Source organism: Syngnathus leptorhynchus, unplaced genomic scaffold, assembly GCF_054491065.1.
Source record: "Syngnathus leptorhynchus isolate UIUO unplaced genomic scaffold, UIUO_Slep HiC_scaffold_94, whole genome shotgun sequence".
Taxonomy (NCBI): Eukaryota; Metazoa; Chordata; class Actinopteri; order Syngnathiformes; family Syngnathidae; genus Syngnathus; species Syngnathus leptorhynchus.
In genome coordinates, this window is record NW_028232061.1 from 77,371 (window position 1) to 93,840 (window position 16,470).

The 16,470-nt window shown below is 40.4% G+C and overlaps 1 protein-coding gene across 2 annotated transcripts; it reads right to left on the minus strand.

Moving 5' to 3' along the window:
- Positions 1-626: 626 nt before the first annotated feature.
- LOC147038041 (uncharacterized) lies at positions 627-12,801 on the minus strand. Of its 2 annotated transcripts, none has more exons than XM_085905073.1 (5): positions 12,643-12,801; positions 12,395-12,560; positions 12,036-12,317; positions 11,802-11,940; positions 627-2,162 (listed from the first exon to the last, which is right to left on the minus strand). In XM_085905073.1, the coding sequence occupies exons 2-5, from the start codon at positions 12,546-12,548 to the stop codon at positions 2,153-2,155; spliced, it is 585 nt and encodes a 194-aa protein (XP_085761199.1). In that variant the 5' UTR covers positions 12,549-12,560; positions 12,643-12,801; the 3' UTR covers positions 627-2,152. The 2 variants fall into 2 exon arrangements, with proteins under 2 accessions (XP_085761199.1, XP_085761198.1); XM_085905072.1 differs by lacking the exon at positions 627-2,162 and having other exon boundaries at positions 10,201-11,940; positions 12,395-12,445; positions 12,528-12,560.
- Positions 12,802-16,470: the final 3,669 nt, after the last annotated feature.

Sequence of the window (16,470 nt, forward strand, 5' to 3'; positions counted from 1 at the left end):
AAATCTGCTTAAACATACCGCAAGTGATTGTTTGGCTTGTGAATTGGATGATCTTTCTCAGATGAGACATACATGTCTGTACATAAAACATGAAAATTATTATATGTTCGAAAATTTCCATAAGATCATGAAATCAGTATGTAATAGACAGTTCTTTTCTGCTATTTACAGAATGCTGACGCACCTCGATATTCAGTTACCACAAATAGATGTTAAAAAAATCATCAATGTCATTTTGTTAGATCTGTCCTATGAAGAAGACATCTTCGGGAAACTAGAAAGCTGTATTATTGATTACAAACAGTTTGCCCAAATTTCTGATTCTGCGATTGAATTTGTGTTTCATAGACACGAGGTTGAGAGAAATGGGTAATTCTTTGAGAAGAAACGATTTGCAAAATTGGACTGAGGATTTGGAACGAGTAATTATACAGCGTGACACTAATAACGACGCTTCTGTCCAGAAATTGGTGGATATTATGGAAAAAATAAGACATATATCCCAAAATGTTTTAGAAATTACTTGGACTAATCTAGTGTGTATTTTATCAAATTTAGAAGAAGTCTTTAACAAATTGAAACTCGTTATCAACGAATGGAGTGAAATATCTGTCGCACACCTGTTTACTCTGATGACATTGTTCCATGATTTGATTATTGTACATATACGCAATAATATTCCAATTGATGTTAAAGCCGAATTGAACAAATTCAAAATTCTTATCGAATCAAATGTACCGAAACATGTGATACGGTCTATGATAGCGTATGTACGTTCTTAAAATGTAATACAAAACTATGTGCCTTTTTTTTAAATGTACTTTTTTATTTTTATAATGTACCTTTTTTTTAAATGTACTTTTTTATTTTTATAATATACCTTTTTTTTAAATGTACCTTGTTTCTCCTATACCGCATTGTTTGATTATATTCTAACCAGAACAAACATTATACGTTTAACACCTGGTTTGTTTTATATATTGTAACCAAAAAAAAAAAAGAATTTTACCTGTTTTTCTCCTTTCAATAAACATTTTAAAACCACGAACGGGTTCCATATTTGTCACAACGGTTGCAACAATGGCTGAGGAAAGATGTCTGAAAAAATTGTATTATAATGTTAAAAATCCAGCAAGTTTCGGTGGTGCTCAACGTCTCCACAAGGCGGCTCTCTTGAGCTGTAAAAAAAACCAACCCACTTTGAAGAAAGTGAAATCATTCCTTGCGGGAGAAAATGCATATACATTACACAAACCTGCAAGACTGACTTTCTCTAGAAACAAAGTTTTCACGCGGCGAGCTCAAAGACAACTACAAGCCGATTTATGTGATATGCAAATTTTGTCATCACATAATGATGGGATGAAATATATTCTCACCGTGATTGACATTTTCTCAAAGAAGGCTTTTGCTCGCGTTCTGAAGGATAAATCAGCCGCCAGTGTGAGCCAAGCATTTGAATCAATTCTGTCAGACAGCGGAATCCCGCTACGTTTGCAGACGGACGCTGGCACAGAATTCTTCAACAAGCAATTCCAGAAATTAATAAAACGTCATAAAATCATCCATTTTTCCACAGCGTCGGATTTGAAAGCACAAACAGTCGAGCGTTTTAATCGGACTCTTAAGACCAGGATGTGGCGGTTTTTCACTGCGCATAATACAAGACGTTATGTCGACAAAATTCAAGATTTTCTATCCTCTTATAATAATTCATTTCATCGTAGTATTAAGATGTCGCCTAATGAGGTGACTATGGAAAATACAGACATCGTTTTCCGTAACCTGTACGGCAACGTATCTCTACAGAAGAGTGATAAAAAAAGATTCGCCGTAGGAGACAACGTTAGAATTTCCAAAATAAAGGGTGTCTTTGACAAATCGTACGAACAATCTTTCTCAGATGAGTTTTTCACTGTAGTAGAAATTCTCAATCGTTTTCCAAAGGTTTACAAACTCAGCGATTACGACGGAGAGCCGCTAGATGGCGTATTCTATGCAGATGAGCTCCAAAAAGTGAAAATTAAGAAAAATACATTTTTCAGCATTCAGAAAATTCTTAAATCCCGAACGGTCTCAGGGAGGCGTGAACTTTTGATACGCTGGGTCGGATGGCCTCCGAAATTTGATTCTTGGGTGGCAGCCAGCAGTGTTAAAGATATCTGAAATGACAAAACCAATCATTACTCATAAAATATCAAGATGGGTGAAGTCAGGGATGGATTTTATGTAACCCTGACCTCCAACGCAAGTATGCATTTGTATCCGAATAATACAAATACGGACTTTAGAGTCGAATTGGTCCAGAATATCGATTTAAAGGGGCCCTGGGAAGTCGCTATTTGTGAAATTACATATGTGAACACGTGTGTAGATGTACCGGAGAAAAAAAGGGGCTTCTACTTTAGAGAGATGACAAAACCAGCAACCGAGCCTCACGAGGCACCCCTACCCACCCTGGTGAAACTGCAGGGGGAGATATATGGCGATCTCAACTCCTTGGCTGAAGATATTAAAACGCAGTTATTGAAAGCTTCCAACAAAAAAATAAACGTGGAATACGACCAACATACCCATAGATTTAAATTTCACACCAAAGAACCCTACGAACTAAAATTTAACGAACCGTTAGCTTATTTAGTAGGCCTGCCGGCTGAGCAATGGTTTCCATTAAAAACAGATTGGACAAAGGCCCCGCGGACAGCTGATCGAAGGGGAGGGCGGTACCATCTTTTCATTTACGCCGATGTAATACACTATCAGACTGTTGGCGACGCCCACGCCCCTTTACTAAGGAGCCTGCCTTTAGAAGGGGAATTTGGATCGCTCATAAATAGAAGTTTCACCACGTTATATTATTTAGATGTAAACAAACGCCACATTGAGCACATCCATATTAGCATTCGCACAGACCAGAATCAACCAATCAATTTCAAATACGGGAAGATCGTTCTAGTTCTACATTTTAGACCGAAACATTAGAAAAATATGAGACTCGAGACACATCCCGATCTATATCGATTCGTCAAATATTATGAAAGTCAAATAGGTGGTTCCTATCCTGGTTTCCACGGTGCCCCAGTTCAGTACGGACGTGGGATAGGGTCTATATTCGCGAAGCTATTTCGTTTTGTTGCTCCAATGTTGAAATCAGGTTTCAACCTAGCCAGACCGCATCTGCAAAGTGCCGCGCGGAACATTGCTACGGATGTGGCGGGCCGCGTCATTGAAAAAATAAAACGTAAACCGGAAGCCGCTCAAGGAGGTGCGGGGCTTGTAGTTCTTTCACGTCGTGGCCGAAGACCCTCAGGCCTCAGATTGAGAATAAATAAAAAGACACGCAGTATCAAAAACTTCAAACCAGTCATCAAAAGGCGACCAAGACGTAGGACGGACATATTCTCTTAAAAAAATAAAAATAAAATAAATAAAATGTCGCTTTTACATTTTAATTCCCAAGAATGCAGTCTTAGTGAGCTGGATATTTTTGCTCCACCTCTTACACAATTATCAATAGATCAAACACAGTATGTGGAGATTCCTCCTTTATCGGCAATTACAGATTCGGGCCCGATTGAATTTTTTATCCCCGGAGATGGCTCTAAATATCTCGATCTATCTGATACATTGCTGCATTTACGTTTAAAAGTATTACACAAAGACGGAAGCAATCTAGCAGCGAATGAAGCTGTGGGGATTATTAATTATCCTCTTAATACCATATTTTCACAAGTTGACGTCGTTCTAGGGGACCGTCTTATATCACAATCTAGTGCGACTCACCCCTATAGGGCAATAATTGAGACTTTGTTAAATTTTTCAAGAGATACCCTCCATTCACAATTCTCAGCTGGGATGTTTGTTAAAGATACTAGGGGACGTATGGACTCTATTGCTTTTGAAGGCCCCAATATCAACGATGGACTATGGAAGCGCGCTTTACGACTGGCAGAATCACAAGAGTTCCAAATTATGGGGCCCATACACAGCGATATATTTTTCTGCGAGCGTCATCTACTGAATCACGTGGATCTACGTTTGAAATTATCCAGAGCCAACGATGATTTCTGTCTCATGAGCGCTTCTAACAACGACGTCTGTCTCAAGATTTTAGGGGCAACATTATTTGTGAAAAAAGTAACTGTGTCGCCAGCCGTCGCTATTGGCCACGAAGCAGCGTTACACAAGGGCAATGCCATTTATCCTTTAACGAGAATTTGTCTTAAAACGTTTTCCATTGCTCAGAATTCCAGAATATGTCATCAGGATAATCTGTTTCTCGGACATATGCCAAAACAAATAGTGTTAGCCCTCGTAAATCATTTGAGTTTTGCTGGGAGAAAAGATTTAAATCCATTTAATTTTATCAACGCCGACATTGAATATCTAAGTCTCTCGCAAGAAGGCCGACAGATTCCGTCCAAAGCTTTTCAGCCTTATTTTGGCGGGGGGCTTTCTACACGCGAATACCTTAATCTTTTCACAGCGACGGGGCGTTTTTTGAAGGATTTACCACTCTGTATCGATCAAGATGATTTTAATCAAGGTTACTCGCTTTTTGTCTTCAATCTGAACCCCGGAGATGATTCAGGAGCCATTGCCCCAGTAAACAACGGCGTGCTCAGACTGGATCTACGATTTCGTAATCCGCTTCCGCACACAACAACGTTAATTGTTTACGCCGCTTATGATTCAATTATCGAAATCAACGCCAAGAGAGAGGTGCTGATGGATTATTATTAATATTAAGATGAACGGGCGTGAATTGACCAGTTTCATGAGGCGTCAACATGGGCCTCTCTTTGGAGGCGTTTTTGCAGCAGACGAGTTGCATGACGTCACAGACACACCCCCCAGACACTACATTGTAAACACGCACCCGAGGCATCTGCCGGGGGAACACTGGCTGGGGTTAACGTTAGAAAAAGACGGTTCGGCCACATTCTTTGACCCTTTTGGTTTAGAACCCGACCATATATTTTACCCTAAGAGTATATTGGATTTTCTGAAAAAACATTCTAACCGTATAATTTACCATAACATTCAACTACAACACGAACTGACGAGCACCTGCGGTCATCACTGTGTTTATTATTTAAGTCAACGAAGATGCGGGTTAACTTATCTGGATGTTTTGGATAGCTACACGACAGACCCCCTACACAATGATGCAATGGTTACCTCCTTTGTTCGAAAATCACGTGGGGCTCGGCGAGTGTGCGGGGGTCAGACATCGTGTTCTTTGCATAAGTTTAAAAAATGTCATTGTACGTAGTCACGTTAATGTTTTTTATAAAACTCTTTTTATTCAATAAAACATCTTTAAAAAGAGAGTTACAGAGTCAAGTGTGTTTTTATGCTAACATATACAATATACGTTTTTTTTATTTCACCATACATCAAATTTCTCATATTTAATAACTAACCCATTTTTGAGCCATTGCGGCTTGCTTTCTTTTTTTTTTCTTAATGTTTTTTGCGTTTGCATTTTTAGCTTGGGAAACGTCTTCATCTTCAGCTCTAGCGTATTTTAAACGTTTAAAGTCAGAACGTGCCAAAGGGTTGGAAATGCTTGATTCCGGTAAATTAAGACGGGTTAATGTTTCCAAAAATTCACTCCAGCCTATAGGAGGACCGCCTACTTTCTTACCGCTCACGACGAGCTTTTTTATCAAATCGGTCATATGAGATCCTCTGATAAGATTTCCATTAAATATAAATTCGCCCCGAGGCGTCCATCCTATATCGTTCGATGCTAATTTTCTCAACACGTATGCGGCGTTTCGATGATGTCGTGATCCTATAGCGTCGAGAATCCCTGTCCATTCCTCCGTTTGCACCTGTTGCGTAGTTTTCATCCCCGGCGGGTCCTCGTGCACCTGTTCTCTCGTCTCCATCTCCGTCAGCTCCGTGGCGTTGTTGTTCTGATTGGGAGGGGTGGTGCGTTCTATCTGATCTTGCGATACATTCAGTGTGATGGGGGCACTCTCCTCATTCTTTTGTTTTAATAATCCTCTGTAACGTTGCATTAGGCTTTGATACATTTTGATTTTTTCGTATTGATTTAAATTTTTATTTTCCAACACCTGTTTCATCTGCCGATCTAAATCCCGTTCAGCTGTATCGAGGATGTTTGGCTGCGCTCGAGTCATCCTGTCTAGTTGGTATGGGGAGACGAGGTACAATTTATTCGCCGTTTTCAAACTCATTTTTTTTTAATTTATTTATTTATGAGGCCTCCGATGACGCTTCCGAGTACAGGAGCAAAAGCAGCCAGCAACGGGAAAATGAAACCACCTTTTTGAACCAATACAGCTCTTTTCTTCTTTAAAGTATTTTTTTTATCGGCTAGAAATCGAATATTCCTTTTTTGTTTTTTAAGTTTTTTGTATTGTTTCGAATTTAGAGGTATGTGGCCTTTTAGGAGATTTAAAGCAATCTCACATAGCGCTTTTAGTAAACTGGCAGGAGCTCTGAGGAGTAAATGTTTGCGTTCGCCCGGCTTGCAGGTAAAGAGAGTCTTAAGTAACGCCGCATTTCTTTTTAACAGTTTAGACATTGTTTTTATTGCTTAGGAATATAAACAGTAGGCCATTGATTGTGTAGTATGCCTGTGCGCAGTCTGTATTGTTCTGGACACGTAGGCGTCAAATCAACCAGTAAATAGCCGTACGGATCCCTCGTCGCATCTTCAAAACATTCCAGAAAGAACTTCCGGTTGTTGGGGCAGATTTGATTAGCCAGAACAGTTACCTGCAATTTATCGCGTGGATTTTTGAACAAAACTAGATAATTACTGTTTAGGCTTATAGTACGGCTAAATTTACCCTGGTGGAAGATGTTCTGCGTTAACATGATGACGCTTAGATTCATATGATGCCTATATTGTGTAAAAATTCGAACCACTTCCTGATTGTCTGAGGCTTGAAAGATGACATCGTCCAATATCAGCAGATGGTTTTGCTGCGGGGGGAACAACTTTTCATCGTCAAAAGATTCAGGCAATCCTTTGATAAATACAATATTTTTATTCATACTTTTGACTTCATCATACAAAGGTTGGGCCGAAGTATAAACCCATACAATATTATGAGGCTTTTGTCTCATGACATGATCTGTGTGTTCTAAAACATTTTTCACCAGAAAAGTCTTGCCACATCCACTAGGGCCACTAATTATACAGGCAAAAGGTAGTTCTAATCTAGGATCAAATTCAATTTGGTTCAAAGACATTTTTACACATGGAAAACAAAAAAAATGTTAAAACCCAAAAGGCAACGTCTGACCTCGCCCGACTAGGCGTCTCTTATCGTACACGACCCTCAGTCTCTTATTGAATGAGGCATTCTTTAATCGGAAGCCTTTTTTATCACGTACAATGACGTGTTGTGGGGTAGAGAGCACGTCCGAGCACGCGCCTTGGTTGTTGATGTACCCCTGAACCAGATCAAGCATGCTATCGAAATTGATGTTTTGCCCGCTTTCATGTGTTTGGGTGATACCTTTGACCTTCATCACGACACGTCCACTGTTTCTCAGTTTGTATGCGTAGGTCTTGGGGCCTGCGGAGACAAAATCTACAATGCTGTCGTTGGAAAGCTCGTCTGTCAAATCACCCAGATAGTCTCCCAGAGGCAGAACGCTTTCACCGGGCAAAGCTGTATAGATAATACTGTCCGTATCAGTGTACAAAACCCGGTTCTGTAGCATTTCCAAATAGCCGTACATTTTCAAACGAGCGTACGCCGTTGTAAAACACGCCGCAGCCACATTTGTAGTTTTCGTCAATGGTTTCTCAGTGTTTGTTCGAAAACAATACTGCACCATCGCTCGTTTTTTGTTGAGAAAGTGGATAAATGTCACGTCATACAGACCTGAAAAAAGCAGTTCGAGAAAATCCTTAGTTTTTGTCACAATCTTTGTGCTTGGCATGTTCTCACGCTGCGCCAACTTACCCCAGAGATTGTTCAGACATAGTTTTGAAACTTGCCTTTTTCCAGGATTCACTCTAATTTTGGAAGGATCTAGTTGAATATTTTGATGCGTCTTATAATCCTCGATATACTGGTTTCTATCAGCCTGATTGATGACATGTGCGGGGTACCCTGAAGATTCCTGTTTACCTTTCAAAAAAGTCCTCATATAGTCGGTAAAAATGGCGTCACTCTTTCGACTGTAATGCCATACCTCGGAAATATTCACAACGGTGTAACCGAGGTCGAGAGCCTTGGCGAATTCAGGGGTTGTCCAGACACCCGTTAATGACCTTTGCTCATCAGTGTGCGCACAGGCTGTATTTTGATTGTTGGCATCGCCACAGGTGCGACATAATGTGAATAGCAGTTTACCTTTAGGTGATTTGTAGGGCAAAACAGGAAAATATAACCCCCTCGGTGGGTTAACTGTAGCGCTGATGAAGCCGAAATACATCCTGGGGTCCTTGAAGTCATTGTGGAAGATTTCAGGATGATCAATGGGGTAGAGACAGGTGCTATTGATAAATGGATACAGCGACGTGACATCAACATAAAGCACACGTTCGTTAGGTTTTGGGGTATATCTTAAAACAAACGCGTTTGTCCGCCCCCCGAACAAAGCTTGTCTAGGCTTTAGCGGTGATGGGAATTTAGCTTTTTTGATGAATTCGCCCGTCGCCGCGTCTAACTTTTTCATTCGCAACCATTCGTGCTCCCACATAATTACAAGTTGCAAATTCGGTTTAAGACGTAGTTCTCGAATTTTCTTTTGGGTGGCATCGAACCTTTCCTGAAAGGGGCGTTTTGTCGTCGGACATATTTTAGCAAGATCGAAGCATTCTGAACAACCGTGGTGATAGCATCCAAAATATTCATACACTATACGCACACCTCCAACCTCTCTATAACCGTCTACAAAGAAGTTGTCTATTTTGACTTCCCCGCCGTTTAAAGCGTGTCTGATGTGAACATTTTGACTGTGCATGACCCACAGCAAATATTGGATAGCGTCTTGCGAGAAAGCTTTATATTGGTTCGTGTAGTTGTCTGCAGGTGTAATGGCCAGTGTTTGAGGCTTCAGGAATCTTGTGCGGAACACACTCATGCAGGCTGAGGCGATTGTCACAGCGTTGAAGGGGTCACAACCTGTAGCTTCGAAAAACTCACCCCTAAATGTCTCACCACCCTGGAATAACAAGTTCACGTCATTCTTACAGTAGGCTACAGCCTGCTGGGCAAAATCAAACGACCCCATACTGTTTTTGTCATACCATTCGTAGAACTTTGCACGCTCTGAGGGGGCCAGGCGTTCAACATCGTAAGACGAAGGCTCGGGATAAGACCCTACATAATTCAGATGAGCCAACGAGCTGAATTTGTGTGGAAAGTACCCCTTTGATTTGTCTTCAAACCCTAGGGCCTTTGGGATCGCACTTAGCGCCATGGTCAGAAATGAGAGCGAGTCTATGTATCGCGATTTGAAATCAACATCCACAAAAGAGAGAACCTTACTCCCTTGCATTATAATGTCAAATTTGACACCCAGATCGATCATTCTGTTGAGTAAAATGTAGGAATCAAAACCTCTAGCATTATGTGCTACAAAAGTCGAACCTTTGAAACGAGGGTTTCTGAAAAAACTAACAAAACCGTCGACACAATCGGTACCAAACCAATGCTTCTCCATACTATTCGATTTACAACAAACAAGAAAGGGTTTGAGTGACCCGTCTTCATCTACATAGGTTTCAAAATCGTAGTATATTACATTTCTACAAGGAGGCTGTGCTTTTAGAGGTTGGATGTAACACAGATGAGGATCAAGCATTGTATCTCCCCTCAAGTCGTCACCGCACACAGCACATTTTTTAGCGAGGCAATGATGCTTGACACGACTAGCACCTGGTTTCACATAATATTGCAAGCCGCATTGCATGCATTTTTTATATGTGTCACAGTTAGTTTTGAGGATGTCTGACCTTCTCGCCTTGCGCGGCTCTTTATGTTTGATAAAACACTCGTCATTATAACAAGTCTTATTACAATCAGGACAGATTACACGTTTAAAGGGTAGCTGTTTACATCTCGCATCAAGACACACGTGACAGTGCCCCGGGCACCGATGCTGCTCCCAATTCTCGTGACCTTTGAAGCAGTGTCTACAGAAATATGTATGACCTACAAACCCCTCAATGGATTTAACGCCATAGAAATGATTCTCTAGTAAAAGGATAAACAAAATATCATCGGCTGATTTGGGGTAGCGAGTCTCAAAAAAAGTCATAGGACGGCAGTCGGCTTTTCTGTACATTACAACTATCTTTCTTTTGAGGGCTTTCTCGAATTTGTGTACATCAGCCAGACTTACAGCTGTGTGACAGTTCAAACCTACACTCTCTTGTAAGAGCCGAGCCTGCTGTGTGGCCTGCTTTGTTGTTAGCGAGCTGTTTAGCAGATGTGCTAACGCGAGAGCAAAGCATAGATTGTTGTCTTTGTTAAGAGTCATGTACAAATGTCGTTTTTTTCTCTTTAATATTTCTACATTAGTGGATTGTATCAGTTTGCGACGCATACCTCCACGCAAAGGCTTGAATATTTGTACCACTAATTCTAAACCTTCATCGAGCATAAGTTCTGTGTTAGACTGTGCTAAACGCTCTAGCATACTTTGTACATGCTCCCTCATAGAGTCTATATCAGTCATTTGCTGGTAGGTATGTGCTCTTTCGTCACCACCCCCCACAATCTCAATCTGAATTGCATCCCCCGTTTGTGCAATGTCATCTACCTCCTCCAAAACACCTTCGATGTTATTTTCGATATGCATGTAAAAAGAAGCAAAATCCCTGCTACCCGATTGCATGGGGGGATTTATACGTCTCCGCACTTCAACATTATTGAAATGGGGTCTGTTAACTACAGCCGAGCCACCTTGTTGAACACGGCTTAGAGGCTGAGAGGTAGCGACAGGTTCCGAGCCTGCGGGTTGAACACGACTCAGCGGCTGAGAGGTAGCGTCAGGTTGCTGAAACGCCGTATGTTGAGACGGCGCTATGTCGCCCTCAATTTGATGATCAATTATTACAGCGCAGTTGTTAGGCTGTTGGCGAGTTTGTAGGCACGGCGCTATGTCGCTACCATCAATACACGCCAAGGGTTCAACGCACATGTCATCAATTATTTCATCATTCAACACAGACTGATTATCGTGAGTCGGGTCAGGCGGCTGTACATTTAACTCGTTGATAATGTCAATCAGTTGAGCCGGTATGTTAGGACTGAGACAACGTACACTCTCATACGTGTGGTTATTTAATTCAGTTATCAAGTTTAACAATTGTGAAGAAATGTGTGTAGGACTTTGGCTACCTTCATTGACACTTTGATTATTAAGACCCTCTACCACACTTTGTAAATGATTAGGCACATCGGGGCTGAGGGCACTCTGCTCACCCGATACCACCGCATTTACACCCTCTAGAGCAGATAGCAGGTGTGATGTTAATTCTGATATTTGACTCCTATACGCACCATCCGATAACATTTCAATATCGTTGTTAATTGTCAAGATTTGTTGATCTAGTTCAGGGGTATCACAAAATCTCTGCCTTGTACCTGATTCATGATTTGTTTCATCGGTTTCAAAATCTATTTCAACAATGCTTTTTATGACGTCTGCCTCAGTTGGCGTGAGTTTAGGGTCAGACATTGCCTTTTTATTTTTAAACTATCGATGTTTCAATTGCAGATGTCAATGTCTGTATTACTTTGAGACAAGAGCGAAGTTGCTGTCTGTAAATACATTCACCGTCACACGCATGAGACCTTGAATCTTTCAGACGCCTCTCTCTCACACGGAAGGATGGGTGGGGGTTGTGTGTGAGCCTGCTCCTTCTTCGACCCCTCCTACTCCGAGTCATCTGACGCCTCGGTTGAGCAGCCTGTGGTTGGCTGTCAATAGCGCCTGAAGTATACAGAAGAAACAATGTTATAACATAAATATATGATAGAAAAAATAATATATATATATATATACATATAAAACAAAATTCGACATACCTTCAATTTCTTTTAACGATTCGCGAGTTTGGTTCAACTCCTCGTACTTAATATTCGCAAGCTCTGCGTCCGTCACGTGACCCGCTGACACGTCATCCGCTTTTTGAGCAAAGAGCCGATTCTGTCGGTCTTCAAATGCTCTTAAAAGATGCGGAGCTGAGCCCTCGTCAGACGATTCTCCCAACACATCCGACACGTTTGAAGCAGGCTCTTTGTAACCTTCGCGACCTGTGTCACCCAGACCGTTTTTCTGGATGTCTTGCTCCGCTGCACCTACCAGATCTAACATACATACATAAGTTAAACATTTTAAGATCAACGTATTAATATTAACTAACATAAATGAATGTGTGATTCACCGTAATCCGTCTGCGTTAAGTAGACTCCACTGAAGTCATCATTTAACCGCGCTTTTTTTGTTGAGAAAAACAATAACATCACATTTCTGATGGAGAAAATAACAGAATAATGTAAACACATAATAAAACTCACGAGCATTGTGGACGTCCGCATAGACGATAATATCTATGTACAAAAAAAAACATACGTCATAAATACAATCGCATTATAACAGAATAGTTTATTTTTAGGAAAAAAAACAACCTACCTTTCACCATTGCTTTTAAAAGATCCGCAGAGCGTAGAGACCGACTTGAGGTGGTTTGAGCTTTGTAAAGGCCTTTTCTGACTGTTTAAACACTTGCACATCTATATATCCAGATACTTTCCCGCCCTAAAGAACATTCTGACCTGAAGACCCCTAACCCTAACCCCCACCCCATTTTTAAACTCCATTTTCTCCTCCATACACAAAATTGGACTGAGGACCAGCTAATTTCATCCCTCGGAAGGTAAGATTCATTTTTTTTCACCTCATACTATTATTAAAAGCTTTTTTAAACTGAAACATAGCACCAAAAATATATATATATGTTTCATAAAACGCATGGGGCCCACACAGACACACACACACACACACATCCCACAGATACACGCGGCGAGGTCATAAAGCAGGGTCATACACCCCCCAACAATCTTAAGACCCAAAACATGTACAGACATATTCCCACCATCAAATAATTTAACTCAGCCACATACACACACATACAACCCAGATACAGACACACGCCGTAAAGAGCCGCGCAAGGTGAGAAGGTCAGACACTCCCAACAATCTTAAGACCCTAAACATCTACAGACATATTCCCACCACCAAAAAATAAACAAAACAAGATTTACAGATGATCTAACACATATGTTCAGACTTACCCCCATCCAAAAAACAAAACAAAACAAGATTTACACTCATCCTGAGATAAATAAACTTACACACCTTACCACTCCTATCTCAGGATGAAAGTGAATGAAACACTTAAACACCCCCTACAGGACGAGGGAGGAAGCAGCAGCTCATAACATTTTTGACTTTCAACCACACACACACACCACTCATACCAAACTCAAACCCTAACCCAACCCATAATTCAACATTTAAATAAATAACAACCTAACCCTATAACCTATGACCTCCCTATGACCTCCATAAACTCTATGACCTCAATAACTCTTTTTAAAAAAAAAAAAAAAAAAAAAAAAAATATATATATATTTAATACTTTTTTATTAAGGTCATAAATCAATACTCCATCAAACTTTGTCATAAGGGCCACCTACCATTCTCTGACGGGAGAGCGGCATTTCAGAAAACGTGCTTATCTCGGCGAGAAAAAGCGAGTTCGGCAATAAAATTTAAAACGCGTGTAAAACATAAACCAAACGATGAAATTGGTTATTTCTTCATGTATAATGATCAACTCGATACTCCCTAGCCCCCAACAGCCTTTTTTTTCATAACACTTTAACCAGAGTGACGGGAGAGCGGCATTTCAGAAAACGTGCTTATCTCGGCGAGAAAAAGCGATTTCGGCAATAAAATTTAAAACGCGTGTAAAACATAAACCAAACGATGAAATTGGTTATTTCTTCATGTATAATGATCAACTCGATACTCCCTAGCCCCCAACAGCCTTTTTTTTCATAACACTTTAACCAGAGTGACGGGAGAGCGGCATTTCAGAAAACGTGCTTATCTCGGCGAGAAAAAGCGATTTCGGCAATAAAATTTAAAACGCGTGTAAAACATAAACCAAACGATGAAATTGGTTATTTCTTCATGTATAATGATCAACTCGATACTCCCTAGCCCCCAACAGCCTTTTTTTTCATAACACTTTAACCAGAGTGACGGGAGAGCGGCATTTCAGAAAACGTGCTTATCTCGGCGAGAAAAAGCGATTTCGGCAATAAAATTTAAAACGCGTGTAAAACATAAACCAAACGATGAAATTGGTTATTTCTTCATGTATAATGATCAACTCGATACTCCCTAGCCCCCAACAGCCTTTTTTTTCATAACACTTTAACCAGAGTGACGGGAGAGCGGCATTTCAGAAAACGTGCTTATCTCGGCGAGAAAAAGCGATTTCGGCAATAAAATTTAAAACGCGTGTAAAACATAAACCAAACGATGAAATTGGTTATTTCTTCATGTATAATGATCAACTCGATACTCCCTAGCCCCCAACAGCCTTTTTTTTCATAACACTTTAACCAGAGTGACGGGAGAGCGGCATTTCAGAAAACGTGCTTATCTCGGCGAGAAAAAGCGATTTCGGCAATAAAATTTAAAACGCGTGTAAAACATAAACCAAACGATGAAATTGGTTATTTCTTCATGTATAATGATCAACTCGATACTCCCTAGCTCCCAACAGCCTTTTTTTTCATAACACTTTAACCAGAGTGACGGGAGAGCGGCATTTCAGAAAACGTGCTTATCTCGGCGAGAAAAAGCGATTTCGGCAATAAAATTTAAAACGCGTGTAAAACATAAACCAAACGATGAAATTGGTTATTTCTTCATGTATAATGATCAACTCGATACTCCCTAGCCCCCAACAGCCTTTTTTTTCATAACACTTTAACCAGAGTGACGGGAGAGCGGCATTTCAGAAAACGTGCTTATCTCGGCGAGAAAAAGCGATTTCGGCAATAAAATTTAAAACGCGTGTAAAACATAAACCAAACGATGAAATTGGTTATTTCTTCATGTATAATGATCAACTCGATACTCCCTAGCCCCCAACAGCTTTTTTTTTCATAACACTTTAACCAGGGTGACGGGAGAGCGGCATTTCAGAAAACGTGCTTATCTCGGCGAGAAAAAGCGATTTCGGCAATAAAATTTAAAACGCGTGTAAAACATAAACCAAACGATGAAATTGGTTATTTCTTCATGTATAATGATCAACTCGATACTCCCTAGCCCCCAACAGCCTTTTTTTTCATAACACTTTAACCAGGGTGACGGGAGAGCGGCATTTCAGAAAACGTGCTTATCTCGGCGAGAAAAAGCGATTTCGGCAATAACATTTAAAACGCGTGTAAAACATAAACCAAACGATGAAATTGGTTATTTCTTCATGTATAATGATCAACTCGATACTCCCTAGCCCCCAACAGCCTTTTTTTTCATAACACTTTAACCAGAGTGACGGGAGAGCGGCATTTCAGAAAACGTGCTTATCTCGGCGAGAAAAAGCGATTTCGGCAATAAAATTTAAAACGCGTGTAAAACATAAACCAAACGATGAAATTGGTTATTTCTTCATGTATAATGATCAACTCGATACTCCCTAGCCCCCAACAGCCTTTTTTTTCATAACACTTTAACCAGAGTGACGGGAGAGCGGCATTTCAGAAAACGTGCTTATCTCGGCGAGAAAAAGCGATTTCGGCAATAAAATTTAAAACGCGTGTAAAACATAAACCAAACGATGAAATTGGTTTTTTCTTCATGTATAATGATCAACTCGATACTCCCTAGCCCCCAACAGCCTTTTTTTTCATAACACTTTAACCAGAGTGACGGGAGAGCGGCATTTCAGAAAACGTGCTTATCTCGGCGAGAAAAAGCGATTTCGGCAATAAAATTTAAAACGCGTGTAAAACATAAACCAAACGATGAAATTGGTTATTTCTTTATGTATAATGATCAACTCGATACTCCCTAGCCCCCAACAGCCTTTTTTTTTCATAACACTTTAACCAGAGTGACGGGAGAGCGGCATTTCAGAAAACGTGCTTATCTCGGCGAGAAAAAGCGATTTCGGCAATAAAATTTAAAACGCGTGTAAAACATAAACCAAACGATGAAATTGGTTATTTCTTCATGTATAATGATCAACTCGATACTCTCTAGCCCCCAACAGCCTTTTTTTTCATAACACTTTAACCAGAGTGACGGGAGAGCGGCATTTCAGAAAACGTGCTTATCTCGGCGAGAAAAAGCGATTTCGGCAATAAAATTTAAAACGCGTGTAAAACATAAACCAAACGATGAAATTGGTTATTTCTTCATGTATAATGATCAACTC